General features: G+C 38.8%; 2 protein-coding genes across 7 annotated transcripts; one reads left to right on the forward strand and one right to left on the reverse strand.

Annotated features, from left to right (window-relative positions):
* The first annotated feature begins 1,248 nt into the window (after positions 1 to 1,248).
* Positions 1,249 to 16,069, forward strand: TUBE1 (tubulin epsilon 1). 6 transcript variants are annotated; one of them, XM_075046777.1, is made up of 13 exons: positions 1,290 to 1,306; positions 1,389 to 1,462; positions 2,706 to 2,758; positions 3,742 to 3,839; positions 5,409 to 5,466; positions 6,055 to 6,170; positions 7,184 to 7,305; positions 8,624 to 8,811; positions 9,617 to 9,792; positions 10,541 to 10,681; positions 12,248 to 12,388; positions 13,285 to 13,459; positions 14,563 to 16,069. In XM_075046777.1, exons 4-13 carry the CDS (start codon positions 3,808 to 3,810, stop codon positions 14,719 to 14,721), a joined length of 1,308 nt encoding a protein of 435 aa, XP_074902878.1. In that variant the 5' UTR covers positions 1,290 to 1,306; positions 1,389 to 1,462; positions 2,706 to 2,758; positions 3,742 to 3,807; the 3' UTR covers positions 14,722 to 16,069. The 6 variants fall into 6 exon arrangements, with proteins under 6 accessions (XP_074902876.1, XP_074902875.1, XP_074902878.1 ...); XM_075046776.1 differs by having other exon boundaries at positions 5,409 to 5,484; positions 14,563 to 15,889; XM_075046775.1 differs by lacking the exon at positions 3,742 to 3,839 and having other exon boundaries at positions 1,249 to 1,306.
* On the reverse strand, positions 16,068 to 24,667 carry CCN6 (cellular communication network factor 6). The gene is made up of 5 exons (XM_075046781.1): positions 24,605 to 24,667; positions 20,505 to 20,781; positions 19,836 to 20,078; positions 17,125 to 17,318; positions 16,068 to 16,721 (listed from the first exon to the last, which is right to left on the reverse strand). The coding sequence occupies exons 1-5, from the start codon at positions 24,665 to 24,667 to the stop codon at positions 16,440 to 16,442; spliced, it is 1,059 nt and encodes a 352-aa protein (XP_074902882.1). The 3' UTR covers positions 16,068 to 16,439.
* Positions 24,668 to 24,901: the final 234 nt, after the last annotated feature.

The raw sequence follows: 24,901 nt of genomic DNA on the forward strand, positions 1-24,901 counted from the left end.
TTCCTGGGGAATTATTATTGATCTCTACAGGATCCTAGGTCTTGTCCAGGAGTCAGCACCATGGTTTCTCCAGAGCAAATAAAGGATTAAGGTACACTGAACTTCAGATTTCTACTAAGAATTTCATTTAGCAAATTTTGTTTGCACACCAGCACTAGAAATAATATATTTGGAAAAAGTGTATTTTGTTGGATGGTTTTAGCCATAAAACCTAATGAACTGGGTTGCATGGAAGTACTTTTCTTCTCCCACAGGAAGCAGAAATGCCATCTGTGTCACAAGAGAGCTTTCTACAAGTGACTGCTTTGCACATCACACATTTTTTTACATCATTTTGCAACATAGCTATGTCGTGGACCAGTCTTACCATGCTGAGACAATAGCATCTCTATATTTCTCGTCTCTCATTTTTAGTCCCAAAGTTGCTATGTTCAACACATAGGCAAAAGCACCTCTTAATTGCACTGTGGACAATTATTTGCACGAGAAATACGAAACTGAGCTTAAAGAAAAACATAATTTGCAAACCTGATGGAAGGGTACATCATTACAGGATTTCCACATGACCATTTTTTCATTTAAGTTGTATTTTCCTATCATGTGGCACATTCCACACCATCGCTCTGAATAATGTATTTGGGGAAAATAAAACATATGTTATCACACATTTTCAGCCATAAGAGGTAATGAACTGCATGGCATGGAAGTATTTCTGTTCTCCCACAGAAAGACTTCATTTTAGATCTCTGCCACGTCTCCTGTGTTTGGGCTTTGGCAGAGACCCCGTAGCCCCTGACGGGTTCACCCTCAAGACTACACGGAGTTCCCGAGTACCTCACTATGTCCGCCGTTCCCGTACTGCCAAACAGGCGACAGGCACCTTACTACTCCCTCAGCTTCTCTCAGCGCACACTTATTCTTACACCAGACCTTGAACGTTATAGAAACAGTCGCAGCCACCAGGATCAACACCCAAACGCCGCTCCCTCAGACGGGCGGCCGCTGCGACCCGCCGGCCTGAGGCGAGCCCACGCGCCCGCCACGCCGCACGCGAGGCACAGCCTCACACACACCCCCCCTCCCTGCTCCCTAATGGAATGTTCCACTCGCGACGCGTAGGCGGCGAGCGCCCGCAGATAAGCCAACAGATGGGACGTTCCACCGCAGGAGGAAGGCGGGGGGAAGGCGGCCGCGCCGTTAGAAAAGCCCGCCCGCCGCCGTTAAGGGGGCGCGGCTTCCGGGCGCCGAGTTCGAAAGCGGAGGCGGCCGCCGCCGCCCGCCATGGCCCAGTCGGTGGTGGTGCAGGGTAAGGGGCCGTGGCGGCCAGAGCTCCTCCCCGCCGCCCCCTCCCCGTGCCTGACCCGTGTCTCTCTCCCTCCCCTTTGCAGTGGGCCAGTGCGGGAACCAGGTGGGCTGCCGCTTCTGGGACCTGGCGCTGCGGGAGCACGCCGCCGTCAACAAGGTAACGGCGCCGCTTCCCCCCTCGTCGCTGGCCTGAGGCGAGGGGGGGGCGGTTGGGCCCAGCCGCCCTCTGCACCCCCCCCCCACGGCGGCCCTCGCGTCGTGCCGTGTTCCTTACTGTGAGGGCAAAGCGCCGTATTTGTTTGATTGAGCCCAGGCCGCTTCGTCGCGAGCAAGGCTGTCCCCAGGTTTTTATGCCGGTTAGCTAATCGTCTCTAGTTCAGATCAGCTCTCTCTAGCCTTTCTCCCTTGAAAAGCCCGGGACGTCTCCCTACAATCAGGCAGTTTTGAGGCAGTTAGTGAAGAGAGAGGGTTGTTCGATACAGGTTCTTTGCCACTGGCAGTAAAGTGAAAAAGCAGCCCGCCAAAGCCCACCTTTGTTTTCCATGTTAGTACATGCTGTGCGGTTCTGCTGAGCAAAATAGCAGCGTAAAGAGGGCCTAGGATTGTGCTGAGTACCCTGGGCAAAAATGCGCTCTTCTTGCCATGACTATAAAGATACTAAATCCTGGTAAACACTGTATGTTAACAGATAATGATGAGCAGTCCTCAATGCCTTCTGTTGAAGCAGCTGTAAAAAGGCAGTGGATGAAGCCATATGTGTATGGAGAGTCTCTTGGGTTTAGTGTTGTAGGGAACAGGGACTTCCAAATTCTGCTTCATCAGGTCTTTAGGAGTGTGGTAAACAGTCTGTAAAATAATGATGTTAAAGTATTCAAACTTGCCAGGTCTCTCTAGCTTTATGGTGGGGTAAGTAATTTCCACACCACCCCTCAGCAGGGAGTTTAGGAATTGTTGATGCAGTGTGATGTGCTTTCCTTTCCACAGAACTTCATGGACACCAGTATCATGGGCATGGAGCCCGTGAGGAACTGAATGCTGTATCTGATGAACAGAGACAGCTAAACAGCAGCTGCTCAATTTAATATTTGCATTGGGATCTTTAGTAAAATCCTAAATCTTTAGAAATGAAGGAAGAGTGGTTGTTCAATCTTGTGCTGAAAAGTTAATTTCTTAGTTACATCCTCCTGTCAGTTTTTAATATCAAGCTGATGCTTCAATGAAATGTTCTTTTTAGTGCTGACTAGAGCTAGTTGGATTCAACACAGATATTCACTCTGTTTTGTGTGGGGAGGTTTTACAGATGACCTTCAGAGGTCCCTTCCAACTTAAATTACTCTATGAAAAAGCACCAAGAATTTATGACATTACACATCATCTTATGTCATGTTGTTTCCTTTTAGAAAGGAATTTATGATGAAGCGTTAAGCAGTTTCTTTAGGAACGTAGATACAAGGTAAGTCTCCTTATCAAGCAGCTCATGAGCTTAACACAGTAGATCAACATTTCTAGTATCTTCTCTTAACCTAAATTACAGCTTTCTTTGTTTCAGGTCATATTTAGTTTGTGCTAGAAAAAGATTTTGCTTTTTTGTGTTCTCCTCAAAACACTCTCTTTACCTTTCCATTTTAACTATACCTACATCAGCAGTTAAAGCTGTTGAAAGTGTTTGGGTTTGTTTTCCCTTCCTTCTGTCCCAAAAATGGACAGTCAGATCTAATAGCTTTTGCCATTGCGAATCATGATCAGACTGCAAGCCCTCTGAATACTAACTTAGGAGAATTTTCTAGAAGAGTTGTAAGAGGAATTGTATACAAGGTAATCGGAAAAGGTCACGTCAGTTTTAAATCCCTTTTATCTGACTAGTTTGTCACACAAAGAGTGGTGGCTATCATTTTTTTTTTAAAGTTAACAAATTCATACCTTAAGAGCATTCAGTCATCTCTTACCTGCCCAGTTACAAAAATCCTTGCAGTTTGCAAGAATAAAACAGTTGCACACTTGGATATTGCTGTTGCATTTTAATTAGAAAGCATTTGACTAGCCTCTGTTTCCTTCCATCATATGGCAAGGCTGCAGTATAGCATGCAGTTTTAACTAAAAAGGCATTGGAATAATAATTGTTTTGTCTCAACTTTTACCTCTTCAAAAGAATGTGCAAGTGCATTGGAGTTTATCATTGCCATTTCTATGTGGGCATTTCCTAGAATATCTTCTTTGTTTTTTTAACCAAGAAAATTTGGTTATAAACAATGTCTATGTTTCTGTACGTACAAGGTGAAACCACCAAATTTATAATTGACAGGTTGGCTGCAATAGAAACATCTGTTTTCTCTCTAAAGAGGAAGGACTTACCTTACTGAATACTGCAGAAGTTTCAAGGAAGAATCCCCTACCTATGAAACAGAAGAATGATTATTCACATCCCATCTTTTCCAGGCGCTGTTCATTTTCCTGTTGAAACAATTCCCACTTTTAACTAAACTGTGTTTCAAGTCTCCAGTTATGAAGAGTCATTTCAAACTCTTGCTCAGGCTGTGAGGTTTTGTCTTTTTGTTATTGTTGTGGGGGTTGGGTGGTTTTTTTTTGTTGTTTTATCAGAAAGAACTAGTTGACCTTCCAGGTCATCGCAGGCATAAAACCCTATGTCATAAAAGTGACAAACTTCAGTCTTCTATGCTATGCCATACCACTGTTCAAAGTAGTTAATCCAGATGGGTTATCCTGTCAGAAACAGCTGTGAACAACACTCTGGGAGAACCAGACATGCTTTTTTTTTTCTGTTACGGCAATTATTAAACTGTGTAATATTGGAAATGTGCTTATGCATATGTATGGTTTTATATGCAGGAATACATCTCTTAAGCCTAGGGGATTCTAGGGAATGTGGGGATTTTTCTCAGTAGTTGAATCAAAGTGATTGAAAGTATGGGCTGGTATGAAAGACCACAAAGACAATAGTAAGAGAAAGAAGTGTTGATTTGTGGGGTTTGTTTGTTTTTTCCTCTTTAAGTTTTGTTAGTCCCTGAAGAGAAATAGAACTTCTCTAGCTGGATTTACTGGTGCTGTAGTGGACTCATATAGGGAGTTGTATAGGCTAGAGGAATCACTTGAGTACTGGAGGCTGCTGTGAGCTGCTCAACCAATGAGAAGTGTCTGGAGAACTTTGAGTGAGAGGGTGGAAGATCACTGAGGAATCCAGTGCAGCCCCATACTCTCTTCCCCTTGTTCCTGATGAGAATGAGCATGGTCAGAATATTTGGTGCTGTAGCAAATTTCAGCAGTTGTTTTTGGAGTATTATTGTGGTTGAATGTAGAATAGTCTAAGAGATACTTTAAATTTAGGCTTGACCAGCTGCCAAATTAGGTAAATAATTGAGGGGAAAAATTAGATCCATCTTTTAGTATCCCTGCCTTTTCCCCTGTGTTGAATATAGTTTGGCCAGACTGGAGTATCTCATCCTTTGAGTGCAGAAGCACCAGCATTAATTGCGGAAAAATGTGATTGTACACAATGCATAGTCCCCGAGGTTGGCTCAGTACAACCGATCCTGGAAAAAAAGGAAAATTAAGCTATGTCAGCCCAGCATGATTTCTGAATTGGTAAATCTTAATGGCAAAGTCAAGCACAGTGCCATGCTATTGCAGTTACACAGCTTTCACACCTTGAGCAGTAGTACAGTGCTGTGCTACCCCCTTTGAAAAGCTAGTGGTGCTATTTGGTGCTCTGTTTCATTATATGATGCAAATATACTACATGCTGCATAGAAGATAATCCTCTCAAGTTTTGGCAATGCTTGTAGAATTACCACGGAGCAGAGGCTGTACCTAAGAAAAAAAGAGAAAGAGAATAAACTTTCAATACTTATCTTTTCAGCTTCCTGAAGTACTGCTTAGGATATTTCTGATTGAGAGCGTGTCCTGTAATTCCTTAAAGTAATGCAATTATTAGGTCTTTCTTAGAAGCATGTTCAGGGTATTTCTCTTTTTTTTTACATTGTAACAGTCCTCTGAATGTGAAAGATTAAGGAGGGAATCTTATTCTAATATATATTGCCTTATTTTATATTGTGATTCTGAGCTTGGATTTTTTTTTTCTTTTTCAGAAGTGGTGGTGATGGTCCTGATATTTACAAAGGAAAAATCTGCTCTTTAAAAGCACGAGTAAGGCAATCTATAAAGGTCATTCTTTTTACATTGCATATTTAAGTCCAACTGTGTAGCAATTTTCATAAGGTCCTTATAATTGCATATATTTTTAAATACTACTTAGAATAGTAAAATTTCTAATAGTAACTTCTTTCTCAGTGGAGTAATGCAGTTTGCTGCTAGTCTTGTTAAGTAATTTAAATTATAATTTTAATAAAATGTTTGCGGATATTACAAACCAAGTTTTTATCTGAATTTTCTAAGGAGTGGGTATCCTTGAGCCACTTGAAGTGATTAAGAAGCAAGAAAACTTGAAACATAAAAATGCTTTAATTTCTGTATTCCCAAGTATTGGGGCAAAATATTGTAAGATTTTAACAAAATTGCATTATCAGAAATGCTATCCCTATTGAACAACTTCTAGCAAGTCAGCCAAGGTGAATCTTGTTGGTCCCCTAATTAACAACTAAAAAAAGTTTTTTCTGGAGCACAGTAGAAACAATGTACCTTTTTATATTGTAAATAATTTTATATTTCTTTGTGTGATTACTTCAAAGGGTGGGTTGCTTATTGACTGAATCTTAATTCTTTTCTTTCTCAAAGGCACTGTTGATTGACATGGAGGAGGGCGTGGTAAATGAAATTTTGCAGGGACCATTGAGGGATGTGTTTGATAGCAAGCAGCTTATCACAGATGTTTCTGGTTCAGGAAACAACTGGTGAGAACCTCTTCAGAAAGCACTTCTTAGCAACTAATTAGATGGCATTTTAAAAGGGAAATTATAACAGTAGCTTTCTGGTTCCTTCTGCACCTGGGGAGCTGCAGCATATTAGCAGTAAACTTTGGTGTCACTGTTGCCTGGAGGAGGGCTTTGAAAAGCCTTTTACAGAAGGATAATTCTGCTGATACATCATTTAATCTATTTTTTTCTTCCTCTTTTTTGATTTTCTTTCTCAAAAGAACATGCTTTTTATTTTTGTTTCTTTGGTATTCAGCTGCTTCCATTGCTCAGTCAAAGCCATAATCTAGTTTGAGACTGTGCAACTAGTGTGGAAATGAGATATATGAACAAACGCACTCCTGATCTCTAAGCACCACAGTGCTACGTGCATATAAACTACATTACCAAAAAAAGAAATTCAGAAAAAGATTAACATAATGAATTCCAAATTTTCACCAAGACCTTAACACGCCTCTAATAATATTCAGCATACTACAGACTGGAAAGCAAATCATCAGTAAATGTACCAAAAGAGAGTGCAATACAGGGAATAAAGCATCTTGTAACTTCACCATCTAGCAGGCAAGTGTATTGAAAACAAGCTTTTTGGGGTTTTTCTTATTACTGGTAGCAACTGACTCTCATAGTACTCAAGTGAAGATTAGTATACATATTACATAGGGATATCCTTATTGTTAAGGAGAGTATAACTTTCATTTCATAATTACAATTTGATCATCCAATGTATGAGTTTATTTCCTCATTGGCACACAATAATAGTGCAGACTCCAAAGCTGTGAACTTTGTGCTGCTTGCATCCTCAAAATTGAAACCATATCCTGACTCCCATATTCACATGATGTAGTCACAGCTGAGCAACTCTCAAATTAGGTGTTGCACCCAGCTCTGGAGTCTGAACTCTAAAATGTCAAATAGGAGGAGTTAAAATAAAAAAACTGAAAGATTGGTTGATGGATTTTTTTTTTTTAAAGTACTTTTCATATCCTCAGGGCTGTAGGTCATAAGCTATATGGCTCTCAGTATCGGGAAAACATTGTGGAAAAGCTGAGGAAAGCTGCAGAACATTGTGACTGTCTACAGTGTTTTTTTATAATTCATTCTATGGGAGGTGGTAAGTAATTTTTTTAATGGTTAGTATGATTGCACCAGCCACAGATGAAAGAGGAAAAACCTGGATCTTGAAAAGAAGATCAGTGTAATAATCTAGATCATTCAGAATGCAGAATAAAAAGATTTAACACAGTCACATTAAGTGGACCTGTAATTATTTATTATGTGTTTCATTAGAGCACTGAGGAGCCTTAATCATGAGTTAAGTTAAGTGCTACCCAGAACAAAAATAGAGCTGAAATTTTAAATATGAGGCAGTGGGTGGATCAAGACAGGTACCAAATACAAGGAAACACTGAGGTATTACTGATCAGAAGAAGGGACAGTGGCTTCAGAACACTGACATCATTGTTGTGATCAAGTTGTTTTTAATCGTGGGGAAAGAGTTTTCCAAAGGGCTTTGAAGGAGACTTCTGATGTTGTTTAACTTTAGAAAAACTTTGTTTTTCTGTTTTCTGTTCACATAATTCTCTTGAATCCAGTCTAGCTACTTTTTTAATAAATCAGAAGGGAGAATCCCTTGCAGTGACAACTTTGTCATTACTGAATTGCCACTAAGCCTTCCTCCCCAAAAAACGTGGGGGGAGCATGTATTATGATTGATTATGAAGTGGAAAAAGACACAGAAAATAGCTCTAAATATGAAGCAAGAGTTTTGTCAAGGGCCTTTTTTGTGGCCATTTGCTTAATTTGAGAGACCCTGCAGATATTGTTTCTGTATTGCAGAAAATTGCTGTCTTCATAGATGAAATTGTCTGCTGCTGAGAATGTTAGCTGTCCGAGACAGAAAAAACACAGTTCAGTTTTCTGATTTGAACTCCATGCTATGTGCTTAGTGCTAAGAGGAAAAAAGTGTGTGCTGGGGGAAAGAGGTTGCTCTCTCGACTGGAGAATGGGAAAACTTTATGAAGAAACCCCAAAAGGAAAGTAAATAATTGTTTGGGGCAGTTCAATGTTTTTAAACAAATATTTTATTTCAAAATTCAAATTAAAGACTTTAAGAAATAAAAATACTAGGTCAGAAAAATGTTGTTTACTTAATAGGACTTCTTGGTTTGCAGAAATTTTGGGGATTGTATACTTCATCCTGTCTGGTATACCATGGGAAATACTTTTATCACTTAATTATTGTCCTGTCTGGGAAAAACCTTCCTGCCTTAATTTACATCTGAGTAGCCGCTACTGTCAGCCAAATGCTTCAGAAAATATTTATTAATACATATGATTGAAAAGCTGTGTTTCCAACATATGAGACTTAAGGCTTAAAATAACATGGGAAACCTTTTATCTTCTCTCATTCTGTCTTCGTTCATAATTAGGGACAGGATCTGGTCTTGGAACTTTTGTGCTAAATTTGCTTGAGGATGAATTCCCAGAAGTATATAGATTTGTTACTTCAGTTTATCCCTCTGGTGAAGATGATGTTATTACTTCTCCATATAACACTGTTCTGGCTATGAAGGAGCTTAATGAACATGCAGACTGTGTGCTACCAATAGAGAATGAAGTAAGAAATAATATTCTATTACTGTCAATTTCTTTTTTTATTAGACTGCACATAGGAAGTGTTTTTTCCTTCTATGTGTTGATTTGAGTACCAAGTCTTAAAAAGCATAATTTCATTTTTTGAAGTAATAATTGAACTCCCAAGTCACTTGCAGGCTTTTGAAATTAATATGGGTATCACTAAAAAGTTGCTCTGCACCTTCATAGTAGTCTAGAGTGAATTTTTTCATCTCTATTTCAAGGTAAACAGTGAAAAGCTTCCATTTACTGAGACTGAGTCTTATCTTTTAGTAATCAATTTGTGCATAGTATTAGTAGAGTCCTGCAAGGCAAATGACTAACCATTCCAAATTCCAACAGACTTGACTTTACTGATTAGTGATACGGTCATCATAAGCATACCTGACCACACAAACCACTGGACCATTTGAATATAACTTTGACTCTTGCTGTTTGTTTATGAAAAAGGCAAGAGACAGTGAAAAATATTTAAAGAATATATTTTTGCTTTCACAGGAATTATGAAAATTTTAGATGTAATTTTAGAAGATGAGGACTTTGAATAGTTGAATAAAATTCAAAATACTCATCAAGCTGTATACAGGTTTGTGACATGTAGGAACAGACTTAGAAACACTTCAGTCAATTGAAATTGGTCAAAAGTTGGACTCGCATATATGAAAGGTATAATCTTTGAACTGACAGTACCATGTTTAGCTTTTTCTTTAATTGAAATGAAAATTGGAGTACTGATTTTGAAAGCTTTGCTCAAGACTATTTGTATGCTTTTTTTTTCCTCTCTCAAGTCTCTGTTTGATATAGTTAATAAAATTCATCAGATGATCAATTCTGGGAAGCTAGGGTCAACTGTGAAGCAAAACAGCTTGGTAACATCAAGTGCAGGCAGTGCAAAAACTGTACAAGAGAAGCCGTTTGACGCGATGAATAATATTGTAGCTAACTTGCTGTTGAACCTGACAAGGTAAAGTTATACGTTATTCTGTAAAAGTAGTATTGCTGGAGGTGGCGTGTGCTGCAAATATGCAGGCCTGTATCAACTCAAAGAAAATGGGTCTCCATTTTATACGAGTCTCCTCTTTTTATGAATTAGCTGCTAAATGTTAAAGTATTTAGAAGTATTCAGATTGCAGTGGTATTGCTCTAGCCATGATAGTCTTAGAACTGAAGTAAGAAAAGGTGTATAGGCAGAAGGATATTATCTTCCATTAATGCTTAATGGAGCCCAGGGAGGTTTGCCTTTCTAGGCCAGTTGTATTGTTCTATAAATACTGTCAGATCATTGTTGCTCCTAAACTGTCTGTTGCTTCAAGAAATGCCAGTGAAATATACTTCTGGAGTATTGGCCTGCTTTTCTTTTAAATAGCTTGTCAGGAATGCTAAGTCATGCATGTTTTATTATAGCCTATTAAAACTGGTATTCAGCAGCTATGTCCATGTACTGAAAAATAGTGCTAAAGATTACAGTTGGGAAACAAGGTCTTATTCTTGATGATTTATTGTTCTATGAATGAGAAGTGTAAATAACTAAGATATAGCGCTGTTACTGCCAAATGTGAAAGTTTAGTAATTATACATGAACAGTTTCTCGAATGCTCTGTTGTTTTACTGTTTTATTGTACAGAACAGTTGAGAAATAGATTTAATGAATGTTTACATTATAAAATTAATTTAGTTTATAACAGTTTTGTAACAGTTTGTTAATTTTTCAGCTCTGCTAGGTTTGAAGGTTCGCTTAACATGGATCTTAATGAAATCAGCATGAATTTGGTTCCATTTCCTCGACTTCATTACTTGGTTTCAAGCTTGACTCCTCTGTATACATTGGCTGATGTTAATGTACCTTCTAGAAGGTAAGAAAAAAATACTATGGAAGTCTTACATTTGAAGCTTAATTTCTGATTCTTCCATAGTTTTCATTGAAAAAATTCCATTCTATAGCAAAACTAAAGGTAGAAGTTCTAAATGTTTTAAGTCTGCCACATTTTGAAATTCATCCTGCTGATTTTAGGAACATCCTTTGTCCCTTTTCTCTGTAACGGTTGAGCCAGTAAACTTGAAATGTATTTTTGTTATCTCTGCTGGGCAATGTTTCTGTTGGAAAAATGTGTTACTTGGATAGAAATCACCACAAGTTCTTTGGAGTAACAGTTGACACTTGACTCGCTGTGAAGACAAACAAGGAATTTAGAAACTAGACTCCTTGGGAAGTAATCTTCAGTCTTACTTCAGTCTGGAGATGCGGTGAGCCTATTTAACAGCTTATTGTAACAGTAAGCTGACACTTGACGAATTTTGTGAGATTATTTATCCCACTGACATGGCAGAAAAATAATCAGTTAAAATAGATTTTACTGGTTTTAGTGAATTAAGTCCAGTCAGCAAAAGGTCCAAAAAGTGATAGAGGCAGCTAAGGGTAAGTGATGGAAGTATGGAAAGTGGAGAAGAGGGCAGGAACCACCCCTTTTCTGTGATAGCAAGTTCTGACAATCAGTTGGATCTCTTGAAACCATGCCCTGAGGAGACATTACAGTGCTGGAGGGAAGGTAGCAGACTATGGGGAGATGCTTAGTCAATCATGTTTCAGAATGATGTGGGAACAGTAATATTTTTGTCTCCTTTAGTTATTTCTTTAATAGGCAGATTGTGGCAGAGGTGATTTGAAAAAAAAATAGAGAAGATTGATGCAGAGAGTTTGGAACAAATGGAAAGAATAACTTAGATGTTATAGGTCCATAGAAACCTCCTCAAGACAGCAACTTTGCTATCCCACAGTACAGTGGAACTTGCTTAAGGAGGTGAAGAGGGAAAGAATATGGTCTGCAGTGTCATCTTTTAAAGCAGTCATACATCATAAAATTAGAATAAGTAGACAAATATATATAGTCTGTCTTAAATCATTAATCAAAATTAATACAAATCTATGATTCATTGATCCTTTTAAATAGTGAAGTGTAACAGGCCAATAATCAGTTCTGTAAGTGTCAGCTGCACTATGGTATTCCCTGTCAGATGCTTCACAAGCAGTGAGGTTCTCCACTCAAATTGTCATATAACCAGAACCTCAAGTAGTTAAATCCTTTTACATATTTTTAATACTTTGTAGCCATTGACCTAAAATTGCCATAATAAAGGTCTCTTAGTCTGTCCACTTCTCTGACTTTAGACTCAACAGTGGCTTGTAACATGAGGGAAAAGAGAAGGAAAAATGGATCTGGTGTGTTTTTAAAAAAAACTTCTAATGCCAACACATGTACATATAAAGGTTTGAATCTTTTTCCTGTCATTCATGGTCCCAGGTTAAATGTACCTTTATCTCCAGAATTTTATGAACTTTTAAACCCTGAAGGTCAGCATTCTGAAGAACTTTTGTAGCCTGGTTTAGTAAGAGTAGATAACTCTGTTTTCTTTTCACCTAGGTTGGATCAGATGTTTTCAGATGCTTTTAGTAGAGAACATCAACTAATTCAAGCAGATCCAAAGCATAGCCTCTACCTTGCCTGTGCACTTCTCGTTCGAGGAAATGTGCAGGTTTCAGACCTTCGCAGAAATATTGAAAGGTTGGTAATACCACACAAAGTTGTCATGGGATTTGCTATTGAAACTGTTGTCAGTTTTCCAGAGCACTCTCACTTTTCATTTGAAGAATTTCAATACTGAATCAGTTTACTCAGAAATATTTTTCTTAATTTCAGAAGGGAAGAAAATGTAATTAATTTACATCGTGAGTTAGAGTAAGTTGCAGCATTCTTGGATTTCCAAATAAAGGGAGCTGACTAGATATCCCTGTGCTGCTCCTTTCATTCTCAAAAATGCAAAAGAAAGCAAAGCCTGACCTTCCAGAGGTCTTCTGCCATTAAAAGATGTTGGAGGAATAAGTTCTGTAGAAGTTTGTTTTTACTGAACAGAAGGCCACTCTCGTTCATGGTTACTTTCATGTAGATAGGGAATCATCCTTATTTTAACTCTGTATTGTTAGCACTCTGTTTCTACCTTTTACGCTATTGATGTACATAATTATAACAGAAAAGGCAGGCAAGCTTCGCATACAGAATGGAGTTTACAGGCACACAGGTGTGTGGGGAAAATTTCTGAGAATCTAGAGCACTTTTTTCTAAACTACAGGTAGACTGTGATTGTCCCCACACCACAATAAACTGCCCGTCTCCTAAATCTCAGAGTGCTTGCAGTCCCTGATATAGAAATGAGCGTGTGTAACTTTACTTTTCAAACCCTGATACATTAAATTAACAAAATTGGCATTTGCCATTTAAATTTAAAATACACACAGTGTTTTAGTCTGAAGTCTAAAATGTCTTATTCAAAATGATAGTTATAACTGGCTTGCTTAGTTCTGAAAGCTTAAATGTTAACCTTTTCGGACTGTTTTTTAGCAAAGGGAACTTAAGCTTTGTGTTATTTACATTCCTTAGGTAACTACATTTTTGTATCACAGGTTGAAGCCTTCCCTGCACTTTGTCTCCTGGAACCAAGAGGGCTGGAAAACTGGTTTGTGTTCAGTACCTCCTGTGGGCCATTCACATTCCCTTCTGTCTTTAGCAAACAACACCTGTGTAAAACCAACTTTCATTGAACTCAAAGACAGATTTATGAAGCTCTATAAGAAAAAGGTAAAACTCTTATTATAACATCTGTAGCCACTAATCATTATCTTCTTGCATTATTGGGAAGCAAATCTTAGTATTGCAATGGGACTGTTTAAAAGTAACAACCCAAGATTTTTATTTGTGTTGCCTATCAAGGAATCATTCCAACAGCTGCTGCTTAAAAAGCATAAATCCCTTATTAATCTGTACCTACCAGGCAATATACTTTCTTCAGCCATGAGGCAGTATCTGACAGATCTGCCTACCAGTTTGTGCTGGGTTGACCTTGGCTGGCCACCAGGTGCCCACCAAGATGTTCTCTCACTTCCCTCCCTTAGAAGGGCTCGTAGGTCAAGATAAGGACAGGGATGTCACTTGCCAATTACTGTCATGGGCAAAACAGACTTGACTTGGGGAATAGTAATTTAATTTATTGCCAATCAATAACAGAGTAGGACAGCAAGAAATAAAACCAAAACTGAAAACACCTTCACCTCACCCCACACCCTTCTTCCCAGGCTTAATTTCATTCCTGCTTCTCCTTCACTGATCTTGGTGTCTGCAGGGCTGTTTCTCACACTTTTCTAACTCTGCTCACTCTCTCTCTCTCTCTGTCTCTCTCTCTCAATCTCTCTCTCGCAGCTGTTGTGAAGCATTTTTTACCCCTCATTAAATACATTATCACAGAGGCACTACCAGCATCGCTGATGGGCTCAGCTTTGGCCAGCAGCATGTCCATATTGGAGCTGGCTGGAACTGGCTCTGTCTGACATAGGGGCAGCTCCTGATATCTTCTCACAGAAGCCACCCCTGCAGCCCTGTGCTCCCTGCTGCTACCAAAACCTTGCCATATAAACTCAATACACAGTTTGGTCAGCTGTACCCAAGAAGACAGCATATGAAAAGATGGATGTATAAGAAATCAGTAATATCGACTGTGATTCCATAGGGGATTGTTACTAAAGTTGCCAATTATTTGCACAAGGGATATCATGATGTAAGTCTTTAAATCTACTTTCTACATTGCTTGCACTCCCCTCTTCAGTGCAGGCTAAATGGTACTTATTGAGCCAAATGAATTAGGTGCCAAGAAAAAGGATAATACTGAATTTTTTTTATTCTCATAGGCTCACCTTCACCATTATCTGCATATAGATGGAATGGAGCAAAGCTGTTTTTCTGAAGCCATATCATCTTTGTCTGACCTAATAGAAGAGTACAATGAACTGGATGCCACAAAAGGTGGGCCTAGAACAGACCCATCAAGACTGAAGATAGCTGTTTAAAGAAGGAAGAACTGTTCTGGTTTTCTTTTTTTCTTAAAAAAAAAAAACACCAAAAAAACCAACCAAACATCCAACCACTTCAGTTAACCAGAATGTATTGCAGCATGCCTAGCTATTGTGATTCCAAAGTGAGACTGGGACAATGGCTTTGTCAGCTCTGAAAGGTGTCATATTAAGTGACAAGGCCCAGCCTGTAAGAAAGATTTGAAGGCACCTAATTATAGTGGATATCAGTAAGAGCAGTCTTCCTTACTGTAGAGTAAATTGACATACCATATGCTGTAAAGAAAAGAAAGAGAGGTTATAGCAGCCAAAAATGTAGTTCTTTTCTCAGACTTTCAGCTTACAGTAAACTAAAGGCAGGCCTTCAAAGAAGGATCACTGTTGCTAGATTTGTTTTTTAACAAGCAACTATGAAGAGAAGAAAAGCCCATATAGTCTTTTCAAAGGTGAAAGCAAGTCTCTAATGAAACTGGGTTCTTAAACTTTGCAGGATAGTAGTCATTTCAGAATGCTCGAAACTATGTTCACAGTTTTAATATTTCTGCTTCCATGTTGTACTTAGCAGTATTAGAGCATTCTGAGTTGATATCAAAATTGGCAATATCAGAAAATTCAACAAAATTTTGTTTCAAGTATTATACTTGGAGTATTAACTAACATTATTTTAATGATTAATATTCATGAATGCTGAGTTGCACTTGATAATGCAATAAAACAATATACCTCTGAGCGAAACATGCACTTATAATGAAGTTATAATGACTGTTCAGAGAACAAAGTGTATATGCTTAAAAGAATGCAAGTAAAATAGATGTTTTAATATTTATAATAATCAGGGTAAGTAGATTTTTATATTACAGTAAGAACTTTTACAAAACAGAATGTACAACTATTTCCAATTGCTTGCCAGCTTTGGCTGTCTTAGAACAGCAAGACTAGCAAACTGTTACAAATCAGAATGGATCAATACAATGATTTCTTAAAGCTTGAAGCCCTTCTAGCAGAGTTGGAGTGGGTGTGTAAGTGAGCACAATTTTCAATGTATAAGTCCAGAAGTATTCAAGAAAACATTGTGATATCATTTGAGTGCATTTTTCTAAGAAAACATTCAAAAAATAGTAATTTCCTTGAAGTTTTGCATCTATTATCTGCAGGTGCCCACTTACTTGTTCCTTTACCAAGTGCATTGTTTATATTCACAACACTAGAGAAAGATTATCTGCTGCAAAAAGCAATCTGAGCTTAAAATTGACTTCTGTTTCAAACAGCATTGATGTGTTTTACTATTGCAGATAGATAGTAGAAAATATTAATCTGAGAATCAAGAATGACAGATGAAGTATTACAGGGTAATTTTTTTTTCTAATAGGTTAGTCAGAGCATCTGTGAATTTACATGTAGTTGTCTTTGTGGGCAACAACTTGTTACAGTGGGGTATGAAGCTGTCTTGCTGTACCTTTTTCAATTACCAAAAGTTCTTGTTTTGATAATACTACTGTTATATACATCCTTCTCAAGAATGTATTTCCACATATAAAAACAGTTATGTTTAAAAAGATGCACTCTTACTTGTGTTTTCCAGGTGCTATTTAAAAAATGAATATTCACATATGTAGTTTCACTATAACATTGCTGTGGCACGGGGTTATGCTAACTCTTCAGGATGTGAGTGGGCTGTTGCACTCTCAGTACGTTACAGTCAGTGGTGTAACTTGTCATACAACTTTGAGTTCAGAAAATATATCTCCTGGAGCAGTGCAAATCCTCTGACATACGCATGATGTTATCCACATCATCTTCCACTTAAAGAAGCCTTCATTGGGACACTCAAACTGTACAGTGATCATTTTGGATTTATTAGGTATGCAGCACCTCTTGTCCAAGCACACCCCACAGAAAGTTAGTCTGTAGCTTTGAGTAGTTGAGCATCCAGAAAAAACTAGTTTCTCTGCTGTAGGAAGCTGGAATGTCGGTTGACATGTTTTTCCTTTTGGAATCTTTAATATAAAAACAAAGAAAAGCCTGAGTTTTTACACATTAAAAACTCAACATGTAAGAAAAAATTGCAACATTTACATAGAAGTATCTTGAAAATTACTCCTTCTGACAGCTGTCTTTTGTTTATCAGTCAAAAAATAGAAAATATTTTCTGAGTGACTGAGCACCAGGACAGCACTAGCAGCACTTATATTTCAGGACATTATATTGTTTTGTTTGAAATTATACATCTGTTGTTCACTATTGAAAGCTGAAGACTGAAGGTAGAAAACAGAGAAGAGTTATTTTAGAACCCTTGGAAAAAGAAGTCATTTTATATTAGTAGTTGCCAATATATCCATTTTTCCATTACTTCCAATATTTTGATTTTCTATTAGGAAGTCATTTTATATTAGAAAATACCTTTATTGTCTTCAGTATATTGGTCAGACAAGGCTGGATGAAGCATAATCTCTTTTCTTTTTTCATTTCACATTTTCCGTTTTCGTTGGTCACTCTGCTGGATATGCCTATGCCACAGGTCCTGGAACAGGGTGTCCAGGGAGTTGCCTGTACTAGGCACTTTTTCTTCAAAACTAGCGGTAAGCTTCTGTAAGCTAAGACAGCAATATATTATTTATGCAGCAGAACAGCCCTCAAAGGATTAGTTGAAAATAGAAGGATAAACATTTGATTTCTGTTTATGAAGGTGCTTTTGTAGGTAAATCTCAAAATGAGGCATAAACAAAGTTATACAAAAGCTGGCTGAGCTGCTGTTAAACTTTACTGACACTGGATACTCAGACCCTAGCAAGGGCTATGAAGTTGCATGTGTTGTATGGCTCTCCAGTTTAATATGATGGAAATTTTATGTGGAGAGAGTTATTTGTGGAATTTTTATGGAATGTCCAGAATGGAAGAGACATTGAAAATTATTTAAGGCCAAGCATAGCTTGAAAATGGGCGCTGAAAACATTAATGTTGGTTTCTTTGTAGATATGGTGAAGGCTTTAGGGTTTGTGTTGAGGAGTAAAATTCTCCAGTCACTTATAGATATCACCAAAAAGCCTATTTTCTGATAGATTAGGACTGGATTAGGTGGAGTACACTTTAAAAAAGAAACAAAATTGTGGTGCAAAAGTTCATGGTGAAACTGCAAAAAAAACCTGACTCTGTGGAATCTGTGCATTTAGGTAAGAGCACAGGCAGAATTACAAGGATACCTGGAAAGTAGACAGCAATTTAAAGATCTCGTTGCAGCAAGCAGATTAGAAGCCTGCAGATCCACAGATCTGCAACAAATAAAGGCAAGTTAAATGGCTGTTTATACTTGGTACATTTTTTAAAGTATGACCTAGGTACATCCCTGTGTATCTGAATTGGGTAAATCAATTTGACGAGGAAAGCCAGAAAACAAAGCAAGAGCAATGAAGTGAAACTTAGCACTTGTTATCCACAGTAACAGAAAAAAGGCTTTTCAAAATAGATATAATATTATACATATATATAATACTGGTCCATTGAGCCATTCATGAAATTCATGCACAAGTTGACTTGATACTTCTGCTGCACTGGGAAAGGGAAGGGGGGAGACCTCACTTTGAAACAAAAATTTCAAGGTGCTTTTCTTAGAGGGTTTGTATCACCTGAAGGATGCCATCCTTCAGCACATACGGCCACCACAGGGACAGGCTGTCAGGTCCCTGAACCAAGTCAAATAGGAAGTGTGCTTTTCAAGCTGGGTATCTTTTCTCAAGGTTATGTTGTGCAGTTGATTCAAATTCCTGAATAAACACCGTGAGGTGCAGTGTTGCAGTCAGTGAAGGAGTTACTGAAGGCTGGACTTCAGCTTTTGGAGCTGCTGAAGCTCTACAAAGTAAATGGCTTAATGCTGTGCTCCAGGTGTTGGAAATACAGCTCCCCACAAACCCAATTAATATATTTCATGGGGTCAAATGGTTTAGTTGCCATTGTTTTCAACATGTTATGTTCTCTCTTTGATCAAATTAGCAATGTTCTCTAGAAATTAACTCTTCATTTGAAGTCCGTTGCTATACTGAGTGTGTGTTTATATATAGCATTAAGTATGTTTCTGTAAAAAGGCTTTGATACTAGTTATAGGTATTATACTTTTGAAGTAAAGATAAGTTGCTTTTTTTTTTTATTTTTGCTAACTTGCATAACCACTGCTAATGTGTTAGAAGTTGCCCAAACTGAACTTCAGGTTTTGTAAGCAGGTCTATTTATCTGCAGATTGACTTATGTGCATCTGCTTGTTTACTCAGTAGCCTTTTATGAAGGTTTTCTGATAAGCTTTGTGATCCTTTTAGTTTTATTTTATAGATCCATGATGATGATTCGGGCCATAATTTTCCCACAATTGAAGCTGCCACCAAATAAATGGCTCAGGTTTCTGGTACCCACATTAGTTGTAACGAGGAGTTTCACCATGGAAACTTTCATGTGCACCTGGAAGGAGTCAGCACAAGCACAGGCAGCTGTGGCCAGGGAAGGGCAAGGATGGCTGCTTCTGGCAATGGTGCTTCCTTAAAGTAAAAAAAGAGAACTACAGTGTTAACAGCAGAGCAAGAATGAGGTTAAAGGGAATATCAACTGACCCTGGCAGAACTGCATGGATAAGCTCGTGTATGCTTTTGATTAGACTGAATAGAGAAGAAATTGGGAGAAGCATTGTCCTTGCAGTTTTCATTTTCTGCTTTCTATTGAAAGAAGAGGCCAAGACTCCCTACCACCACAAAGCAGGAGGAAGTGAGACGGCTCCCAGGCTGCGAAATGGCTGTCCACCAGCAGCCCTAATTGGTCTGATCTGATGAGTAGTAAACCTCGGCAGAAAGATGGGTTGAAGGTAGCTTTGGCCAATTCCCTGGTGACAGAAGCCAAAAGGCTTTTTGCTTTTCATAGTCATCAAGTTTAGAGAAAAGAATCTGTGACCTAAGAGTAAGAGGGGTAATTGGGACAGACCGGTCACCCTGGCAATGGCCTTCAGGAAGAACTGAGAAATTGCCAGCGCCCTGCCTGCCTGGCTGTTGGAGCCAGGGATGCTAAATGCAGCAAGGCTTATGTACAGAAAAGTTTACCAGGAACCAGTTTACCAGAAAAGTAGCCAGGCACACCTGACATCAGTCTGTAGTTTGTTGATTGGAGCTGCTTGTGCTGTCCTGGGCCACAGATGGATTGTCCAGGCTTCTTTCTGCCTGTGACCCTGGTGCAGGGACTTGCTGCTAATCTTGGTGTGTATACAGGTGTACATCCAATTGCACCACTGACACATAGGCACTTATAAAGTGGGTTAGGTTGGAAGGTCTGCCCATTAAGATAATAAACTCCATTGAGCTCGCATCCTACAGCTACCAGATCTGCAAATGGTAGACAATAGTTACTAACACAGGAGAAGCACAGGGTTCATGCTTACGGAGTGCTAAAGTGCAATCAGCCTTTACTGTGCCCACAGCTTCAAGCTCTTCCCACCCAAGCACATATTTTTTTATTTATGCCCAGTGATAACTACAGCCACCAAACTTTAAATTAGTCATCAACGTGTCTGCAAATAACAGGCTTGTGCACAATGAACTTGTTTCACTGATTCGTACACAGGTAAGTTTAGAGACAGTCCCAGCCCTACTCTCAGATTCTCTGACTGAGCAGATAGAGGACTAAATTAGGATAAATGGCCTAGCACAGAGCCGTGCAGCACCAGCAAGCAGAGTTTTCCTCCAAAACCGTTCACCTGCGTGGTCCCACCCTCCCAGATTTCAAGAAGGGAATGTGAAACAACAACTTACATGCACACACGCCTGTTTCATACCTAGGCTCATCTTCCGAGTAGTCGCAGTAGAGGCCTTTGTGGGGATCACAGATGTCTGCTTCATTGCAGGTCTCTCCTGACTGCTTGGCACAGACCTTACAGCAGCCACAACCGTCCTTCACCAAGCTTACCCCGGGGGTGCAGGTTGGCACAGGTGGGCATCTGCATGGCCAGTGACAAACCTCCTTGCGCTGGTGGACTTCACCAGTTTCTGAAGGTTTTTCTCCAGGCTTCGCTGGTGGGCTGTGGAAAAACTTGCACACAGTGGGATATTTTGAGAGCTGAACGCATTATCGTAGCTGGAAGTTGGGATGGAAAAAAAACTGTGAAGTTGCATGAAGACACATTTCTCATCTCACAGGATCGAAAAAAGGAGAGGCTGTGAGGTTTAGGTAGGAGACAGAGGACCAATTTCATCAGTCACTGTCGTGCACTGAGGTGTGTTGTGGTTTAACCCCAGCCAGCAACTAAGCACCACGCAGCCACTCACCCCCCACCCAGTGGGGTGGGGGAGAAAATCAGGAAAAGAAGTAAAACTCGTGGGTTGAGATAAGAACAGTTTAGTAGAACAGAAAAGAAGAAACTACTAATGATAATGATAACACTAATAAAATGACAGCAGTAATAATAAAAGGAGTGGAATATACAAATGATGCACAGGGCAATTGCTCACCACCTGCCGATTGATGCCCAGTCAGTTCCCTGCGTGGTGATCCCCTGCCCCCACATCCCCCAGTTTATATACTGGGCATGACATCCCATGGTCTGGAATACCCCTTTGGCCAGTTTGGGTCAGCTGCCCTGGCTGTGTCCCCTCCCAAATTCTTGTGCCCCTCCAGCCTTCCTGCTGGCTGGGCGTGAGAAGCTGAAAAATCCTTGACTTTAGACCAAACATTACTTAGCAACAACTGAAAACATCAGTGTGTTATCAACATTCTTCTCATACTGAACTCAAAACAGAGCACTGTACCAGATACTAGGAACACAATTAACTCCATCCCAGCTGAAACCAGGTCAGGTGTCATTCCACTAGTGAGCCTGGCCTACTGCTTGTATGAAAACAAAATTCACCAGTCTTTCCTTTGCCTTCAGTAGAACAAAACCTGTAGTAGAGCTAAAGTAGGAAAAAAAGTGTTTAAAGTAGACAGTGGATTTATTTTAAATATTCCTTCCCACAAACCTCCTATCTAATTAATTAGCTTTTGATTGCTCCCACTGTTTGACAGCCAGCTGCTGCCCTGTGTGCCACTTCTGATGGCAAAAGCCTTTTAAAATAGTAAACCTCTTTTGAGTGTTACTTTTGCTCCAAAATTTGAGTAGCTGTTTGAGAAGAAGCATTATAGTATTTACAAATTCTCTTGTGCTAGATGCAAAAATTGCACCCTAATAAAGCAGGCTAGTAGTTGCATTGAGCTTAATAGGTCATTTTCTAAGAGTGTATCTGTTTGCATGAGTAAGTGTTTATTGAATCCAGGGCTTACAGGGCAAAGACGTATCTCTAAAAGAGATTTGTATCAGCAGTAGGAAGTCAAGATCTAGCCAGAATTTACTGTTTTCCACATTCTGTCTCAGAATCATGTCTCTCTTTTTTTTTTTTTCTTTTTTTTTAAAGGAAGTCCTAAGTAATTCTTGATGGGTTTAATTTTCTGTGGCATGACGGAAGATTAAGTCAGCACAGAGTGTGAAAGGATCTATTTGAGATAGCTATATTCAATCTGCTTTTTTGAAGAACGCCATCTAAAACATAACAAGTTTAGATCTTAGCGTTAAATCTTTCCATGCTGCTGATTTCAGCAGAAATGCAGATTGTGATATAGTTATTCATCGCGGATGACTGGATCCATAGTTATGTGGGGGCACACACAGTGCTTGGCCACCAGCACAATGTAAGGCTTGGGAGCTGCTCTCATCAAGCAGCTCTGACTGCCCGAAGAGCAAGAGGGAAAGACAAGATCCAGCTCCTCATCAGGTGCCAGTATCACCATCTAGCTTGCAGGGAAAAAAAAAAAAAAATACAGCCTATATTTTTTCTGGGCACGTGAAGCCCCGCTGACCAGTTTTTCTCTGTTCCTCCAAACTGCAGGGCTCTAGCAATGTAGACACCACCTCCAGCAGAGACGCTAAGGAAAAGCTGGGGAAGGGGTCGTTCGGCTGGGTTTCCTTTCAGTTCAACTTTCAAACTGGAAATATCTGCAGAATTCAGCATTTCATGTGTCAAATCCCGTGAAAGCTCTCACAGCATAATTGAGCTCGCCTAATTGCATGCAGCAGTAAATGACCTTTTAAAAGGATTTTTTCTACCACTAATTTCCATTTTTCATGGTCATTTACAACTATACTTAATGATATCTTAATCCACAGCTACTAATGAAGCTCCAAAGTAGCAGCTTTCAAGTTCCTTTGGCTGAACGATTTTTAAGATAGATATTAATTCACAAAGGCAATTCATATAATAAATGAATTTTAAACAATGTCATGTGGTATCCCACGCAGCGTGCAGAAGATAGTTTCATAAACGTGTTATTTTGTTATTCATTTGCTGATAAAGGATTTCTTTTAATCCTTTTTTACCTAAATGCAGCAATAATATAGAAACAACTAACTTAAGCATTCTTTTCTTTAGGCAGCTAAGCCTTTCCTATAAACCATAATGTTAATTTGATGAACATGTGCATTGGAGTGTAAAGCTTCTTAAAGGCTTGTTCTGGAAACAAGACACACAGGTGTTCCTATACATTTAGCAGTGTTCAAGATTGTATGGTTGCTTTAGGAAACACTTTCTTGCTGCTTTTTCCTTTTAAGCAGAGTATTGTTATTATTAGGAATGTGGCCATGTGCCAGCTATATGAGGTTATGTGGCTTAAATCAGATATCACGTTTCAAAATGGGTATGTGTAGCAGGAAATAATCCCTGTGCTTCAACCAGTATGTTTAATTTGTATTACAAATTAAAACGTGCTTTAAACCTACAGAATTTTACCTAAGCAACTGATTTTTCTCTCCTTTTTTTAGGGAAAGTTGTCAACTGAATGGTGACAAAGTTTCCCAGTAAGAAAAACACCATCAGGCAAATATCTGACAGTTTTAACTGTGAAATTACTGAGAAACTCAGTCTACCTGAAAAATCTTCAAAAATCTATTAAGTTACAATGAAAATTTAAAGTTTGCTTGCAAAGTTTACAGGTCAAATATTTTTCTAATTCTTGCTTTCCAAAGTTTCTATACCAAAGCTATCTACATCACACAACCCCACTGCATACTTTTCCTGATCCTATGGGCAGATCAGAAAATGAGACCATTGTGTAGGAACCCTTCATGTGTTGTTGTTTGTTTTCTTATGTTTTAAAGATTGAACAAGGTCTGTATGGCATAAATAAGGAAATAGCAAAAAGTAGGCAATGTATTATTGCTAATGTTCAGTTATCTTAGTCGGGATTTAAATATGCAGAAAGTTAGCAGAGGAAGACAGTCATTTGAAAATTCTCCATCTAACATTCATCTTGATTGTAAAGGAAAAATGCACTGTGTATACGTAAAGTGTATTTTAAAAATTAAGTAAATAAGTAATGAAATTGGCCTTTGACACAAATACCTTCACCAGAAGCTATTGCTTAAAATTTTCTCATAAGAGACAAAGCATAACACAGTCCAGGTGCCTTTCTCATTTGTAAACCTAGCCTGAAGTCAGACCACTGTGTATATATACATACATATACATATATATATATATGGAATATGAGCATGGACAAGATATTTACTTTCTTACTGCATCAGATAATTTGTGCTTATATTTTTAAAAAAAAGCGCAAGGTCACTGACAATTTAAGCTTCCCTAACACTTTTTTTTCCACTGAATCATATTAATGTACAGATTAGAGAGAAAGAAAAATACCAAAATCAGGACTGATGCAGTAAATAAGCTGCAAATGACATTTACTCAGGAGTAGGGAATGGCTCCTTATTCTTTATGAGGAATTTGCTTCTCTGCAATTTATTTTGTCATTAAGCAAATAAAAACTTTAAACCGGGACAGGGTGAAGAAGGGAGAAATCTTTTTCTTCTTTTGAATGAACTTACCTGTTGCGTACAAGGGATGATGAAGATGGTGGGAAAAAGGAGCCACCGCATGTTCCTGCACATTCAGAAGTGAAACTGGGAGATAGGGAACAGGCTGAGCTGTGTCAGAGGAAGCACTGAACACAAAGCTCTCCTCTGTCTCCCTTGCCAACCCTACTTTCCCCAGCACATGCACGAACACATACACGCATTCACACTTGAAATTCTCCGCTTCATACAGAACCAGCTTCACACTGAAATTTCCAACTGATCTTCTTTTCTCTGCCCAGCGTTAGAATACAGATTTTCACACCCTGC

This window comes from Buteo buteo, chromosome 15 (genome assembly GCF_964188355.1).
Source record: "Buteo buteo chromosome 15, bButBut1.hap1.1, whole genome shotgun sequence".
Classification (NCBI taxonomy): Eukaryota; Metazoa; Chordata; class Aves; order Accipitriformes; family Accipitridae; genus Buteo; species Buteo buteo.